Below are 18,907 nucleotides of genomic sequence, written 5' to 3'. Positions count from 1 at the left end.
CTTACAGGATCTTGAACATTATAGGCGGTCTCGTTAAATTAAAGAACTATCCTGTGCATTTGATTTTATAACTATCCTTTATGTTTTATTTTATAATGACAAAAGAACTATTCTTAAATTTTAGTTTAAAATGGCAATAATTATTCTATACATTTTATTTTAGAATGGCCAATAGGAATCCCAGATTTCAATTTGTAATTTAAAATGACCAATGAAAATTCTTCTAATATTCAGTTATATCCTGTCAGTTTTCTGGTAGTCAAACTGACTTTAGATGACATTCGGACAAAAAATGGTTTAATTTATTTGCCAGTGAAGTGTGGACTTTATGAGTGAAAAGCTTTTGTTTTAGACAGTGACAATTATTGTCATAAATAAAAAGAAACATCTCGGACAAATTACACATCAGCGCGGATGTTGGAAACAAGGAAATAAACAAAACGGAAAAGGAAATAAGTATTTACATTGTTATAAACATGAATAAACATTTCATCAAGTGGGATATCCTTTTATGTACAAAAGCATGATTCAAGCACATTTTTCTTTCGGTACAAACAATTTACATTAGAAATATACGTGCATATATTATGTCAACATAAATATAGCAACATTACTTGTAAAATGTTCTTGCCTGTTTCTGTTAGATATACTATATATAGAAAATTGAAATCTAGGAAATCTTTACTGAATATAGATGTATTTTATCTGGATAAGAGAAACAAACTATTCTGGGGAAACTGCATTCTCTAGCTAGTACTGGTCATGTTGATTTTGTCCTTTCTTAAACAACTTCTTGGTTTTTTTTAAATAACAACATGTACTCATACAGTGTTTAACTATATTTTGTAGAGTTTAAAACGTACATTTAAAGAAATACTTTATAGACATTATCAGTATTTTAAGGTATCAAATATGTGCGTATCATAAACTCTTAAACAAGTGAAATCTGACACTAGAAGTCGCAAACAACAACAACGAAAAAAATGAAATAAAATAAAACAAAAAACAATCAAACAGCAACAAAAACATCACGAAAAGAATAATAAAACACAGTAAAAAACAAACAAACAATTTTAGCCTGCGTTTCTTATTCGTATTCAAGCAATTTGCCTGTGAACGGATTGTTCGATACATTTGTTATTCAAGAAGCTAGTCTGAAAGGTCACTATCGTTAATAACATGTAAATATAACTGATCGCCAGTTAGTTCGGGTTCGGACTCAACATTGGATGCTTTTGGTTCTTCTAGCTGAACTTCTACAGTAATATGGTTAGTCGGGTGCAGATAGTTTTCGGATTGGTCACTTGTTGAATTGCTTGCCTCCGAAATGCTCTCGGGCGGACAATTTAGAGAATTGTTATGAGTTTCGCATCTATCCATTGAAATGTCGTCTGCTGCGATAGTGTCATAGTGGTCAGATTCATAGGGTTCATTGTAGACCCCGGAGTAGTTCATCTCACACGACGAACCCCAAATTCTTTGATAAACAAAATAAAAGTATAAATTAATAAATAGTGTACAGTTTGAATAACAGGACCAAATTATTTGAATGTTCACATACTTTGATGTATAGTCTTTTTTACCATAAATTCTGTTTTGCTAATAAGGTATAAAAGACAATGATCTTGGTAGCGAAGTTCTAGCTTTCGGAGTGAGTAAGCGAACAATCAATTTTAAATGTAAGTATACTAAGTATAAAATGGGAAATAACTAAGCAAAAATAACTTTCAGGATGATCTACCACCCTCACTCCCACCTCCCGGAAAAAAACATTTCCAATTTGATACTTAACAAGTACTCCAAGTTTACATGTAAAGTGAATAATTTTGAAATGTAACTAAACAAAAGTGTTTGATTGAGTATGCTCATGAGAGGCAACGTAATATGCGACATCTCTCCCAAACGCTAGCACCGGCCTAGCCAATAATCAATAAAGACAAATACACAATAACTGACAATAATGCAGATGGACTTTATAACTTTGGTATTCAATTTGGGGTTTATTCTATCTAGAAATATAAAAATACGATACGGATTAATTTGGATTAATTGCAACATTGGTAGAGGGAACAAAATTTTGAGACAATTATCTCTTAATTAAAGGATACCAAATATGAACATCACTACTTCACTCCCTGATAGAGTCTAAACCAATTTAAACGCAATATGCGTACTTTCATTGTTGTATTAATTATTAATTAATTATTAATATTGAGATGATGCCTTAACAAAAGCACAAAATTAAAAAAAATGCATTGATTTTATGTACCTGCCCAATCGTAACTCACAACGGATTTCTTCTTTCGTATTGTTCTGGTTTACTTTATTTCGTAATCTTCTGTATTGTCGACAAATCAAAACTATAGCTGTGAATATGAAATAAATGTAATAAACAGAGTAACACGAATCAATTAAAATGTCATAAAGAATGGCCTCTTTACGGTATGCCTAATGCAATCCTTTTTTACTGAAATATTTAACGCCCGGACAAATACTGCATAACCAGCAATCCACTCTCTTTCCCCGCGGATATAGAGATTATAGAGTGCCAAACTACCTAGAAAAGTTTGTATTCCATTGAACATTTATTCTAAATCGTCAATACAACATACTTCATACAATGCAAAATTGATTTCAAGTTGTTTATGTGTTCTAAAATAAGCAGCGATCACATCGGTTAAAATATATCATACATTCTAACACGACCCGCATTTCTCCCTATTGAGCATAAAAGAACCGAAAGTGTGTGTTATTATGCTATAAAATCACTGTTTGGCGTTCTATATTTAGACATGTGACGTAATCATTATACATGTGACGAAACCACTATAAAATCCGACGCGCTGACAATAAGTACGGAAACAAATTAGGTGCAATTTTGCTTAATATCAGGTACTACAGCATTTATTTGTTGATGTGTTAGAATCGAAATAATATAGATCTATCCAAAGCGGTGATTTTATCGCTGGATAACATCACTGTTTGTCGTTCCTCGCACCCGAACTCCAAACAGTGATGTTATTGAGCGATGAAATCACAGTTTGGGATATAATTTTTTTATATAATCGATTGCAAACATAAAATATACATGTGCTTAATAACTTGTATACATTATATGAAAATAGAAAAGTAAAATATAATGTACGGAATAGGGGCTATTTCAAAATTTTGTTCACGAGATTAATTTGACCCACATTTATCCAAGTGACGACAATAAATAAACATTTTCACAAGAATGGCAATAATGTTTGGCTCAATCAAACCGAGTCTACAGCATTTTTGATTTGCCGTTTTGGGCGTTCTTTAGCGATTCTGATATTTTTCTATTTTGTAATAACCTCGATGGATTTTAAAACAGCTAAATTTAAATTCCAATGAACACACGTGCGTCTATATAAACACTAAAAACAAAGACGGAAATGTATACTTCAACTTTACCCATTGCATTGATAAAAATTAGCGCAGCACCCGCTCCAGTCGTCGACAGTACAAGTACAACCGAAGTAACAGAAGAACTTGAAGAAGTAGAAGAACTGTTGATCGTGTCCTGCGACTTTTTTATATACTCAACATATCCAATCATCTTGTGTATGTTTCCTATTGTTACCTAGAATTGAACGGTAACGTACATAAATTTTCACTTGCGTATCAAGTTTATAGTAGCGAATACGATATGGTTACATATAGCATGACAGACCACCAGGAGGCGAAAGCTAAACGTTTCGGTGGTTTTATGGGCTGAGAAAGATGTAATATGATTTTCGGCTCATATGACGTTAGCACTGTCACATTTGTACCAGTGGCTTCTTACTGCGTTTATGCTCAACAGTAAAAGGGTGTGACTGTTTCTCATGTCTCTTTGTCATGTTACAATGTACAATCCTATTGACCATTTTCGCTTATACCTTCGGGAATAATATAGAGATATATTCTCATCAAGTTGGGTATTTCATTCACTCTACGAAATAAATACAACAGTTTTACATGAAGAACTGTCCAGATTATAAATCTTCATACGCACTTACAAATACTTTGAATATCAACAAGTGTATTTAATCAATTGTTTTTATGAATAAGAAATTAAATTAAAACCACTCCGATAATTGAATGCTTGATTTATAATTTTAGAAAACAAAATCGTAATCAGGTAAATGAATTTTCCTTCCTTACATTAACTTCCGATCGTGTTGCATTTGGTATTCCACTCTTTGGCTCGTATTTAGGGGCTATGCATGTTATACACGTCATGCTCAGCTCCACTATGACACACGATGCCACGCCGACTGTTAGATTTATATCAAATTTTGTCGCAACAAGGCTCAGCATATACCCCTGAAATTACAAAGGAATGGAAAGCCCGTCATTGAAATTGTACCTATACTCGTATTGTTGGAAATATGTCCAAAAATTATTCTTGCAATAACTTTGAGGAAATGTATCATTTACTTATAATTATAACAACAATGATTAAATGAAAATTAGATCTAAATAAAAGCAACTGTGAAAAAGACATTAAGATAGATGGAGTCTATTTTTACATGATAATTCATAGTAATTATCTTTTTTTAAATTTGATTAATCTTAAAAGGTATGAAATTGAACTAATCTCTTAAATTTACGTTTTTAAATCGAACGCTAAAAGATGAAAGTAATATTGATTTATTGATAAAAACGTACAGTAATATTCAAATGCCTTTCATCATCTTCAAATTTTACGACATGGTCACTTTCAGTGAGCTTATTGATAATTGGATCTTGATAGTATTTTATTTCAATATCGCCTGGAATGTTATCCAGATAAATACAACACACTACTGTAACATGTTTTGAAAATCGATCAGTCGAATTCTGCAATTTCAATAATTCCTGTTCAAGACTTTTTGGCGCTTTTGGGATTTCACAAGATGCCAAATTTTCTGACAATATATTGCACTTGCCAATCTGTAATGTAAAAAGCATGTCGAGTATTAAGGTATTAGATGTATAATTGAAAATATTCATAACTTTATGTTATACTATGATTATTATATCATTATATTATCACATAATAATAATAATAATAATAATGAATAATAATAAAAAAATAATAATAATAATTACAATAATAATTAAAATAATTATAATAATAAGGTTTAAAATCTTGTCTGAGAAGTATTGAAAATGTTTGTATCAGTTATATATATTTCATCTTTACCTTACTCTAGAAATAGTAACATATCATATCAGAAACTAAACAAACTATATTTTAATCACTCATTTAGCACCTGAAATATTCGTATGGATTAGGAAACATATCTTAATGCAAGAAAGGAAAAGACCTACAGGCCCTGCCAACTTTGTATCCTCAAAATGAATTCAATTCTCTTCCGGAAGGAGGTCATGCATTAGGTGTCTAATACCTTAAAATATGACAACTTTAGACAATATTTAAAGTATGTTTTTACTATAATATTTACAGCATAAACGAAATAAAAATTTCTGAAATATTTCCAAAGTTGTGTACAATTGTCATGCTATTAAAATCAAGTTATTTTCTTGTGTTTTTTTTTATAACTCGTTTATTACTCGGTGAATGATCATAACTTATTGAAACAACAGACAATAAATTCTGAATATGTTTACCTTTTCGTTTACAATTTAAAAAACGTAAGCCTATATGCAATGACGATTGGTTGTGGATTTTATACGCAAGTGCTTATTGCGCGTGATGAGCGGTACCCATATGATGTTAAATGCCGCACAGGTTTGGTTGGACAATTAACAGTTGAGGTTAATAAATTGACAGGGTCCCTTAGTTTGTAAAAGAAATGAACTGTTGTACAGAATTTTACCATTCTAATGAACCTACTGTTTTAAAGTGCCTAGTCCGTCTGGTTTAATTAACTTGACATCACTGAAGCGTATTAAAATAATATTTAGATTATCAATATTACTATAGGAAAACCATTGAAACACATTTTAACAAACGAACAAGATTTATCATTATGAGGGATAATGTGAAAATGCAACTCCAATCACGCACAGTACGGCTTAAGAAATTACTCGATTGTATACACATAATTAATGCTGGAATAAATGATTCCGAAGGAGCAGAAAAGTATAACAACACTGAACTGAACTACGGGACACATTTTTACAGATGCCACACGGTACTTGACAACTGCTGTTGTGAGTATAAAAAAAAACTGGAAAAAAGGCCATCCCTCTGAAGTTTTAATCACAACAAAATAACATGAAAATTGCAGACTCGGTACACCACACATCCACAATTTGATTCAAGGTATATTTAAATACAAAATATAACATCAACTACATTTTCCGTCGGGCTGTGTAAAAATGAGCACCAAGAGGCTACTTTTTGCAGATAACCAATTCGGCAAAGACTTAAAACATGATAAACAAGATCAACAAGGAAATGCGGCGTTCAATGAACGCAACCCCTACCCTACCCAGTAACAAGAGCCAGTGGCAAGGAGTCCAGGAGGACCCCAAAGGCAGAGCATGGGCAGGATATTAACTAAAATCATAAATAATCAGTAACTGATAAGGAACTAAAAGAAAACAAACAAATGATTGAATAATAGGCCAATAAAGTCAAAGGGCTCAGGGGAATACTTTTAAGTTTTCAATAAGTCTAATGTAAAGTATTGAATAAAATTACCTTAATGTCGTGCATGTAATTTATTGTTAATCTGGCACTATTGGCGTTGCTCAAATGTGTTCCTTCATAGGTAATTTTAGTTCCTCCACTAAGAAAGACAAAACTGAGACCGTTATACTAATTATCTACAATTTTAATTTGACAAGGAGCACTTGTCACCGAAAAAAATTAATCATCAAAATGTTAAATTACCAAAAGATCTATACAATACAAAACCAAGATGTTCAATATTAAAATTATATAATACTTATATATTTTAAAAGCAATAAAAGGAATTCTATACTTGCAAAAAAGCATAAAAGGAAAAAATCAAATTGAATTTGTCCGATAAAACAGTAAAATATCAACTTTTCAGAAGATAAGAATCTTCCAACTCTACGATTGAAAAAAATTAGGGCGCGTATTCGACTATGTAATATTAAGTTAAGCTAAAAATACCTCAGAAAGGCTTTTTTGGGAACTGAAGAATGTAGTGTCGGATCAGGGACATACGTAAATGAATTCGGTATAATAAGCATGCGGCGATCCATCCCGACATAAACTGTTTTGTTGCTTGCTGTGTTATTTTTCTTTTTACCAACCGTGCAAACGATTATAGAGTTTATTGATGCTCTGAAAAAAGATAAATAAAACAAGACGTATATGATCAGAATATGCACGACATTGCAGTGCGTAGAATCAGTTTGATGTATTGATTAATGTAAAAAAACGGGATGTAGTAAATGAATTATCCCTTTCAGAGTGCGATGATTCTTTAAAGACTGGGTTAATTATATACACTAGGCCTTTCAGGATTTACTGTCTTGGTTGATGTTTTATGGCGGGTGTAGTGATGAAATGATTGGTATTTTATGGTGGAGTGTATGGTTAATTGATTTACATTTTCTGGCGGGATGAATTAGCATTTTGTGTCCAAGCAGAATATTGTAGCATGTGCGATATAGGAGTAAAATTAAACTTTAGTGCTAGGCAGTACCTTAGAAAACATCAGAATGTCAAAATCGCGTAATGTCTTATATAAACTGGGAATCTCAAACGACATTAGTGTTTTATGGTTCAAATACATGAGCAATATATCATGTTCAAAGTTGATGGCATGCGGAAAGAATAGCACCTTAAAAAGAATTGGTTATACTACGCGTAATTAGACTATTTATAAAATGACCAAATTGATATTTGAATGGATTGACGAATGGTTGCATTGGTTGTTGTTTGTGTATCTTAAAAAAACAAGAAAGAATATGATATTAAGTTCGTCCTAAGTTTTATAAAACATTTAACTTACAAATTTTCTAATGGAACTTTTGGCCTCACTTCAGGTCTTAAGCATGGGAAATTGTCAAGTTTTACATTAACATTTCTATTTCCAATTCCTAGATTCTTGCCGAATATAGTTAAGCGGGTGCCACCTGCTTCCTGTCCGTAATAAGGTACAATGTCCGTCACAACTGGAACCTACGGAGTGACATATATAAATAATTTGATAACTTTATAGAAGTTTACAAAATAACTCTTTTGAAAACAATCCTTGCTCTAAAACATTATGTTTTTTGTCTATTTCACTTATTTGTTAAACATGTAAATGACTGCTTACAGAATATGATATGAAAACAGACAATGCATTTTTTTCGGTTTTATTTCGTACGATGCTTCAATTAAATGACCACATTGTTCATAATAAAACACTACATCACTAATCAAAGTAATATGTACCAACTAAAGCGGGAAATGCGTAGCGTCGAGTACAATGTATATAGCTTATAGTCAGTCATTCCAATTTAAAGTAATAATAACGGTATTCTATGGTGGCTGATTTGTGCCATTCATGTTTCGCCCCGCGACTCCGCCAAACGAAAAGTCAAAATTAACAAGTTAATCGGCGGGGTCGCTGGACGAAAACACGATAATTAGCACCCCGCTAATAAGCATGTTTTCGCTCCGCACCCCCTGTCATTTTAACTAGTGAATTCTCGAGTTTTCGCTTGGCGGGGTCGCGGGACGAAAACACGCTTGTAAGCGGGGGCGCGCGGCGTAGGCTTATTTAGTGTGCATAATTACTTAAAACGTATATTGAAAGGAATGTTTTTATAAATAAGAGCTGGGTATTAATAAGCTAATTAATATCCCAAAATATCACGTTTATACATACTCGGTAGTAGAATTGGACAGCCGAGCTGGAAATTAGTCTATTTACTGACAATATGACAGGTCCTGATGTCTCGCTCTTGGAAGATCCAGTCAAACATATTATCCTGGAAAAAAATGTAATGAAGCATCAACAGCTTTTTATATCCATTTTTTATCTTAAGTGAAATATTTAAGTATACATTTTTGCCAATTCATTAAGTTTTAAAACTGATATATTATGTTTAAAGAGATCAAGTGGGGTAAATCAGAAATGCAAAAGATAAGAAAAGGCGCAAAAAATCTTAAATAAGATAAAATCAGAACCACCGTCATAAAGTTATCTTACCAATTTGGACATTTTGATTCAAAAATTCCGTTGTGTGTGTCATTTGTCTGCGACATATCGTCGTTTATTTCGCAAGGAATGTTTGCAATTTCGACGCTGTTGATATCCAACAAACTTGAGCCCAGATTTAATCCGTTAATAGTTACTCTTGTTCCTCCTTCTACAGGACCGTCCATTGGAATGACCTTTGATAATATTAGTATTGTTTGAAAAACAGTAAATCATAACTAAATTCTACATCTGAACTAAAAAGTCGGAAACGGGTTAAATTTATTTGTGAACTAGATACACATTCTGGAATTATTGGAATTGGTAGATTTTTAAAAATGAAACTATATATGCGCATTTTGATAAATATAAACGGCCAACTGGTCCATATTTTTCTATACGATTTAGAAATAAGATATTAAATTTTGCAACATTCATTCAAAAAAAGTCTATTAATAACAACAACTCCGGACGATGTACCTTCATCCCCGAATAAATATTTAACTAAAATAACACCGTAATAACGACAAGTTATATACTAAACGATAACGTAACCATTGTATTTAAATATGTCTAGACAAGACACTTACATCTATTATAGAAGGTGCCGGACAGTTTGCCGATGAACAATTTTGATCTTTATAACCACATCTGTTGGTGTTCGTACACCAGTCACAAAGAAATCGTGTTTTGTTTAGTGCTTTACAGTGACTGCAGTCTGTGGCCAACATTGTACAATTGTAAACCGTCACTAAAATTGTGAAACATGTCATTGACAATTTGGAAGATTTCATATACAGTCACATGTTTTATGATACATGGATATAATTTGTTAACATTCCCAATCGAAGCAGAATCGTTTTTGTATAAATGTCTCTCTCTCAGAAATATCGGATATGAACATTAACAACGGAAAGAAAAGTCGTTATCTTGGCAAACTAGCCGAGGAAGCTCAAACCTGCACTCTGGACATCGTTTCATTGCGATTAATCTTCTTCAAAATTGTTTAAATCTCTTTTCGTCAGTTCAATAGATATGTACACTTCATACATACCCGGAAATGAAGAACTGTTACCTTGGCGCGAGGAACATCAAGCCTGCGCTCTGCAAATTGACCATTGTCTCATTATGGTTAATATTTCTGCCAAGTAGTTTCAATCTTATATAATCGCTCAAAAGACGGAAGGACAGGTTACCAGGTGAATAACATTATATCTTAACTTTTTTCGGGGAAATAAAATTTTTACAAATATAATGCTTTTTCTCGATAGTCCTTCCTAACCATTTTATATATAATAATGATAAAAACTCTCGCTATAAAACTCCACACTACTGTTACTGCTTTGATAGGTACATATACCATTACAAACTCTAGGCAATTCGACCATAACAGTGTACAGTGTATAGTAACCTTATTTTTTAAAATGTTTTTTTTTTCTCTCTTTTTTTTATGATTATATCTTCAATTTAATTATAAAGTTATGTTAAAAAAATGATCATACCATAATGTTTGAATGGATCCTCTAATTTTATAGTTCCTTTACCAGATTGACCATAGTAAATTTCAGTTGATATATTTTGAAGCGGTCTATCCGACAATTGAGGTGCCTGAAAAATGTTAAAGTGTCAAGTACGTTCTTGAAAAATATAATATTTGTTATATCTTTCATATTTTAAATTATTTATGTTTTCTTTTTAAATTGCTTTTCGTATACATGTATTTAGTTTTCAGAAATAGCTTAACGTTTACTTCCATGCCTCAGCATAACCACTTAGAAATGAATATCACATTAAAATGTAAGTTATTTAAAAGAAGTTTCGACTTTATTAAAGCAAAACGTGAACTTAATAAAGTAAACCAACATTGATAGGTGTTAAATGATATCAGAAATGTCGCGCTAAAGCCAAAATTTGTGGAAAGTTGGGGGTGATGAAATTGAGAAAACTTACATTTATGCTGCAGAAGACTGAGTCGTTGACTGTATAAGCTCTGAAGTATGCTGTAGAAAACATCTTACAAGTGTAGAAGAACCTGCTAGTATTTTCCGACTTTAAGTAAGACAAAAACACCACTGTTTAGATATGTACATGTAAAATCACCCTAAAGATATGTTGCCTGCTTTTTGAATTTGTTTTAACAGCTTGTTTGTGACATGCAGGTTTCGTAACTGTTGATGTTTACTCATTTAGGGAACAAGTATACTTTTAATTATGGACCATACGCCGCTTTTCATGGAAACACACTAGTTTGTCACATTGTATGCTTTATAATAAGGACGGTATGGGCACATCTGCAGATATTTTCGAATTCAAAAGTTAATCATTTTATATTATTTGTTGAATACTGCTTAAGCCAGTGCTAGGGATGTGGGAACGGACAAATCAAACCAGGCTGGGTGATTTTCCATTTTCAGTGATCTTTTGGATTTTTTTCTCCAGCTTGCTCTAAGCTATCGACCGAGCTTATAACAATACTTTTAATTTGTTGAATAAATTGTGACTGTGTATCCAGAATTATAATTTTATCGTGCCTGTAATAGCAAATTATAACTTTTTAGAAGCAAAAGTGTGGAACTGCTTCTAACTCATTATGAAAACTTTGAGTACAACAATTGCAGAAACGAACGCAGTAAAACGACTGTTTATGGTAAGTAAGCATACAATACAATAAATTAAGGACAATTTCTAACATCTAGGGATTCTACCGAGTCCATTGCATCGGTCTGCGACTGTTTCTGACATCCTTGAGGACTTTCAGATATCTTTCTGCCATTCAAAACATTTCTGACTTCTGCGGATTCTTCCGAGTCCATAAATACAATTCCACGTTTGGCTCCCCTTACAAGCTTATGCTTCAGGACCCGAAGATCGCATCTACTGGTGTATCGATTAGAAATAAACAAAAGATATATCTCACTCCGAAATTCGTCTTTTTAGAAATGAATTTCTACTATAAAATGACTTATTTTGTCAATCTGATATGGCAAGTGTCTAAATTGTCTGATTGTTTTGTTTGTTTTTTGGTAGGCACTTGGGAAATGGAGAATAGCATCGAGAAGGTAATTTGCATTAGGGCCACTTTACTCAAGTGCTCTTTTGTGCATTATCTCGGGCACGAACGGACACTTGAGTGAACTACCGACGTTTTGTAAGCTTCTTGATAGCAATTTTACATTGAAGAATCTGGCGCGATTGTAAACCGCATCCGTGACAAACAGATATATAATATCAACGACCTTAACCACTCGGTCATGAACGCATTTGTATAATTTGCTGTTTGTAGATGTTTTGGATTAGCAAAATCGCATCGTTCAAATATTACGTTGGGTGAAAATGTTCGTTCAGAACATTAAACTAAAGTAAAGTATTCAGAGGTATGAAAAAACAGAATGGAAAGCATATACATTTGTAAATGAATTAACGGCTATTCACAAATTTAGTTTACTGATAGAATGAAGAGAATGGGTGATTGTCAATACACCGACTCATCTGCAAGAACTTTTTCTATGAAACGTTTCTTCCTGCTAACAAAACAATTAGGTTGCAGTAGATCAAGGATAATTCAGACCCTTCTCTGTGCGTTATTTAAGGCCAAAACAGGCACCTGCGTAAATCAAACAAAGTATCGCCAACTAGCTGGATAGCTTTCTCACATGACACAATTTCAAGACGGTGACCCAGCTTGAACATAAAGCGATGAGAAAGAAGTGATTTGAAGTCAGCTACCTTAACGACTCTGTCACGGACACCCTTGAAAAGTCATACAAAATTTATAACAAAAATGATTGCAAGCATCAATAAATATGTTTTCAGACGAGAATAACTTAGTTGCCTTTAAAGCAATACAATATCATAAAACAAGTGTAAAATACAATAAAAGCCTACATTATACCTGGTACTTGATGTTTTCGATTTTTTAAACGATATGCTTTATAATGCAAAATACCTACCTTTGGAAGATATTTTCCTTGAAAGAGCACAGGGGTCAACCTGCCAGCATGAATAAAAATGCACCCGCGTGAATCTATCAATTGTGGACAAAAATGTTTCTGAAATAAGATACAACATAATAATTGCCATTATGAAATTATAATGACATTAGCTATCACTGAATGTGACACATATCCTTGCCCAAGCTGAATTGCAAACAAACACACGAACCATCACAAGCAGCTTGGAATAACAAATATTTTAGTTACGTCTTTCAACGATCAAGGTTAGTTTTAGTAACTGAATATAAATGTTTGATCCTGAATGTTGTTTTGCCCAAATAAAAACTAGGTCCGTTTGATAGTGTTAAAGTTGTGTCCAAATATCAATCAAATATGTACAGAAATAAATAACAAAACAATGGTAATTTAAGCAAATGCTAAATGGTCACATAAAGATCAATGTCGTACTTGAAATTTTTCAATACGTAAGTTTTGTTATAGATGTAAGTGCTTTCTTAGATAAAAACAAAATGTTGTGGAAAATTTTAGAAATTCAATCATTAACAGTAATTTACCTTTGAGCCTATTTTAAGATATTTTTCAAAGGTTTTTATGTTCAAGTATTATATGCAATATATAATTATAACAAATTTTCCAACGTTCCGATGATCTACATATTAAGTCAAGCGGGGGAGGTGGACTTGATTCATACAGAGATTTACTTTATACGGACAATGATTTTCTTACAATATACATGTATGATCAAAACTAGAATAAAAATGTATACTGCCGCGTGTTAGTAATGTCAGGAAGTTTCATCGTTTTATATTTGAACACATTTGTATTTTGATTTTTTCATACCATGTCACTATAATTATGCTCATTGATTACATGTTAGCTTTTTATCATATTTTATAATGCATATTACCTTGTTGTTCGTGTCATTGAAATATAGAAACAACTTATCGTTATTCAGGAAAATATATCAATTTTGAGAACATTTTGGTAGAATAATGGCCGTGTCGAGTTCAAATATCAGGAATATTTTTTTCAAATGCCGATAGTATAATGGAAGAAAAATCATTATTAATTTCCATTTTACAATGCTAATAAAACAAAGATTGAAAAGAATATTCTGAACTACATTGGATGTAGAAGTAACTTATCTGACGTCATTTGGATTATTGTCATCATGTAAGACGTAATATGACTTGTACGCGTTTTGTTTTATCCTGCTCATATATTATGTAATAATGCACTTAACTGTCCAATCTGTTTGTTAGGGTAATAGTGTGAAACGTGTTAGAATATGCAATATATCATTGCACATCATTATAGCATAAAGTTTATGGTATCTTAACAAGCAATTATGTTCTTTTGAATTCCATTATATCATTATTTCATACATGATATTCAAATATCTTCTACCATATTGCAAATAATGTTTCATTATAAAACAATGTATAAAAACTTACTGAACCTATCAATTGACTTTTACACAAAGAGTTTGGCGGCATACACATTGCTGCATCATTACACCAGTAACATTGTGGGTCCGATCTTTCTGTACAGTCAACACATCTATTGAATAAAATATCAAAACAATAAATATTTATGTGGTGTTTATCAAATCATGAATTATCCTGACCGCCCTAAAGTCAAGACTATTAAAAACATGCAAACAATGATTTTTTCCTCACTTTGTTAATGTGCACCTGAGATATGTTTCAGTTAGAATTTTAACAATTCAGATTATCACGAATAAAGCAGGACCAAACTGTAAATATTCATATCCAAATACAAAATTATATTAAATGAAGTAACTAATATCTAGTGATAAAAATATCACCTTCTTATTGAAATTATCCATACATGTTAGTTGTTATAAAAAATATCTATGTAAGCTTCAACACCATGTATTGTAAGTTACTTTTATCAATGACAGTACCTTGTGAAGTTACCACACTCATAAAATAAAACGGCCGCTTCTGAAATAAGAAAACTCTCATTTACGTATGCCTGTAATGACAGCCCAAGTTTTAACTTCCTATGTTCTGAAATAAAGACATATATATTAGTATAAACAACACTAATGAAAGATACATGATGTTCAATTTCCAAAGCAATACAACACTTGCATTCAGACAGTTCAAAATTGTATCAGGTTTCCCTCCAAAACGTTTCCCTCCAAAAAAACTTGCATACTACTATTACTGGTATATGTGTAAATCTTATAATTATTGGTCTTTGCTTAATAAGGGAATTGTTTTGAAGGAAGCGTAAAAGGTTCAACCGTGGATAGCATGGAGGGAGTATTTAGGAAATTATCTTGTCCAGGAATGTTTAAAAATGTGCACCTAAAAGATCTATATTTAATTAATGTATTGAGGTGAGGAATTATACTTCTTTCATGAGTAACGATAGAAAAATTTCTTCATTAAAAAACCTTTTAGTCTATAATCATTATCTAAGTAATTTGGAATTCGAACATTCCACAACTTGGAGGCTCACAATGTTTTTCCACATCCTTTTTACTCCATCTTACTACTATGTTTACAATTTAGCCCTAATTGTTTGATTTTTATTTATGTTGACAGTTAAGAAATCTGTCAACTGTCATCTTGGGAGTTCTGAACAACGAGAATTACAAAATAGAACATGTTCTATCCTGTAAATCTAGGTTTAAGGTTTAGGAATTCAGGAAATGGTAGGCTTTACACAATATGATTTTCCTGTAAATCAAAAATTTAATGGGTGTTGTACTTCTAATCCTACGGTCTGTCGAGGCTTAATTAATATGGATAATTTCTCCGACGAATGCGGGGAACAATGTTTCTATGCTCATAGTTGATGATAAAAATATTAACACTGGCATTAACATGAATTAAAAAATGCATAGTTTACCTTTCTGCTTCAGATTTATAAACGAATATTGCTGATTTTCATTTAAATACCAAAATGATCAATTTGTCAGCTTAAAGTATAAGGTCAGGAAGGAAAAATAATTTTTTGCATGATTTAATTTTGTTCAGAGGAGACAGTGTAACATCATTCAAGCGTTCTTGTACTGATTCAACTTGTATTCAATCTTTAGCATGTACAAATGTTGAGATAACTTTCTTCCAAAATGATAAAAGACGATGAAATGACGTAAGAGGCAACGTTAAAGTCATCTTTGAAAATAAACCTGTAATAATTGCAACAAAACCTTTAATGAAAGGCAAAACACAAGAAACCACACTTCCGTTTATTTCTGCTTGTATATCCGAGGCAATGATGTCGTTCTTATTATCTGCAAGTCTGCATTTTAATACGTCATCCGTTTGCGGCTTCGGAAGATGTTCAAAAGTTATCGTCACCTGAAGTGTAATATTCAAAAGATAATAAGGCAACTTACATAAAAAGGACTCGGACACTGACATGTTTAAATGTTCATATATATTGCTTCTACTCTACTTTCGGAGTAGAAGTTGCTTTTTTGACACGGGAAAGCAAATTACTTATTGTTGTTGTTGATAAAGAACAACACACACGCGCACACACAAATAAATATCAAAATATGTTTAATTATCAAAAGTTGTTATCATTTTAATTTTTGTTTAAGATACCAGTTCAATTATTAATGTTTAGCACTTTAGACTAAATATAAGGTTAAGAATTGTAACGCATGAAACACCAATCTAAATATTGTTTGAGTACGCGTCATGATACAAATAAAGAAAAACACACAAATACACCAAAATAATAGAATGAATAAATAAATAATAAAGTTTACCTTCACGTTTGAAATCTTTGAAACCTTAACGGGTATTTTTGATGGAATTATACGAAAGTTGTTTAACGACGATATCCAATGGAAGGGGGCTTCTGAGCATTTAGATTTCCTTGTTTCTCTGTAAAATAATAAGTTTATGTCATGTTTTATTATATTGTGGATTAATTTTTATACAATTAAAGCAGCATGTTCACATCACTAAAACTTGAGAATGTATTCGCTTACTTTTTCCGTTTGTTACAATTCCAGATCACGTGCGTTATGATTCTAGATCATGATAACTTCCTTTACCATCACGTGGTTAAAGATACTAGAAAAAACACGGCAAAAGAATTCCGTAGTATGATAATGCAAGAAATTAACACCAGATGGGCATACAAATATGGAATGAAGATGTCCCCTAAATTGGTCGACAGCCAATACACAGCCGAAGCAAGTAAGAATGTTACGCGATCGTATCCGATCCACACAAGATTTTTACGGAAGGTCACGCGATGGCATCCGATCCACACACGAAGTCACCTCAAGGATACAAAATTTTACGAAGTAGTTTGCCCGCAGGACACGCAAAGACCACGCGATAGGTACACGACGTCGTATTTTGAAAACGATGCATTCGGCCGTGGTCACGAAGGCGTCACGTGACCTCCGGATGGTATAAAACATTCGGTCAACCTCGGTTAAATTCAGTTGCTGATAATATTCGGAGCACAACTACGTTTAAACTGTATTTTAAATTTGATTGTACTTTATTGTTGCTGCCGGAGCCTGAAAAATTAAGCCGGGGATCATACGATGGCACAAGTCGTTCTCACGAATGGCCCGATGTTATTACGATCAGATCCGCATTTGAACATTATTAAGTGTTCATCTAGTGCCAATTTCGGGAAAGTGTGACGCCTGCATAAAACAATATATACATATCGCGATGGTGAAAAGTGGATAGTCTGTTTTCGAAATATGAACGTTTTAAACCAATATTTCGATTTATTTCAATAATTTAATGTATCAGAAGAAAACTTTTAAAATATTCGTACAATGGGCAGTTTTCAGATATTTTCTGGAGGCATGCTGCTTTAATTGTCAAAATATGGAATTTTGTTTCTAAATGTTGTAAAATAATAAGCAATGCATACAGTGATATGCCATCCACAGGGCATTCATTTATTTATTATAATCACAGTTTGATTTGAAACTTAATACATTTTAATACACGGTTTAAGAAACATTTTAATTTTTTAGGAATATTATGCCTAAGAAACGACTTTTTTCTTCTTTGGAAAAGGCAACATGACCTAAATTGTTATATTGTTTGAATTACGGTTTTACAGCATTGAGATGAGCATAATTTGGAGAAATAGCGCAAATATAAAAGAACTAAAAATAGAAATTGTTAACAAATAGTATATCTACTTCAATACAAAATGCTAAATCCTAATGACAGTATCATTTGCTTAACGGCAACAGAAGCAGCAAATGGTTCAGGTTATTGGCCATTTATCGAATTGGGCTCTATAAAATTTATATCATTTTTTAAGAATACCCACATTATCGGTTCTACAATACATCCCCAAATATTAACACTATGTTGGGCACATGTCTTTGCAATTGGAAATTAGTTTTCTATGCTGTACCTTTGTTTGATGGCGCACCAGCCACAAAAAGGGTTCCGGCCTGCCATTGTTTCAGCAAGAGATTTGAACTCCGAGCAATTGGACTGTGAAAACGTATACACCTTTTGGATAGAAAATAATTATTTTTCATAAGAACAATAACAAAAATATTAGTTAAAACCAAATCGAAATTGAAAGTTGCTTTATGTTCTTCACGCATGAATAAATTCAATGATTATTGTTGGATTCGATAGCGAAACCGATTGTAGATCTGTTAAATTGATTTGTCGTGAAGACCAAAATATTTCTTATAGCACTAAGATATTGAATATACATTTGGTGTTAGGAAAAAAAATGTTATAAGTAATGTTATAAGCATTTCTTTTATAAACCATAAAGTCATTTTTTTCGAAGAAAGCTAAGGAAAGCGTTTGCTTTTATTGAATCAGTTATATTAAATATCTT

At 32.3% G+C, this 18,907-nt stretch overlaps 1 protein-coding gene across 1 annotated transcript; it reads right to left on the bottom strand.

The window, feature by feature from the left end:
* Window positions 1-455: 455 nt before the first annotated feature.
* LOC132745988 (plexin-B1-like) lies at window positions 456-18,906 on the bottom strand. Its single transcript, XM_060735022.1, has 19 exons — window positions 18,464-18,906; window positions 16,830-16,947; window positions 16,263-16,413; window positions 15,003-15,108; window positions 14,530-14,635; window positions 13,073-13,171; window positions 11,073-11,171; window positions 10,625-10,730; window positions 9,713-9,873; window positions 9,135-9,319; window positions 8,811-8,913; window positions 7,947-8,116; window positions 7,100-7,273; window positions 6,662-6,749; window positions 4,678-4,941; window positions 4,171-4,332; window positions 3,439-3,607; window positions 2,270-2,366; window positions 456-1,477 (listed from the first exon to the last, which is right to left on the bottom strand). Exons 1-19 carry the CDS (start codon window positions 18,508-18,510, stop codon window positions 1,150-1,152), a joined length of 2,733 nt encoding a protein of 910 aa, XP_060591005.1. The 5' UTR covers window positions 18,511-18,906; the 3' UTR covers window positions 456-1,149.
* Between the last annotated feature and the right edge of the window lies 1 nt (window position 18,907).

This window comes from Ruditapes philippinarum, unplaced genomic scaffold (genome assembly GCF_026571515.1).
Source record: "Ruditapes philippinarum isolate M1 unplaced genomic scaffold, ASM2657151v2 ctg1124_1_1_1_1, whole genome shotgun sequence".
Lineage (NCBI taxonomy): Eukaryota > Metazoa > Mollusca > Bivalvia > Venerida > Veneridae > Ruditapes > Ruditapes philippinarum.
Note: the sequence above shows the minus strand (reverse complement) of the source record. Positions and strands in the feature narration are given on the sequence as shown.

Coding starts and splice junctions, on each gene's coding strand:
- LOC132745988 (XM_060735022.1), bottom strand. CDS start 18,510: ATGGCAGGCCGGAACCCTTTTTGTGGCTGGTGCGCCATCAAACAAAG. Junction 8,117..8,810: donor CTGTCCAATTCTACTACCGA/GTATGTATAAAC, acceptor GTCACTCCGTAG/GTTCCAGTTGTGACGGACAT. Junction 4,942..6,661: donor ATTACATGCACGACATTAAG/GTAATTTTATTC, acceptor TTTACATTACAG/ATTGGCAAGTGCAATATATT.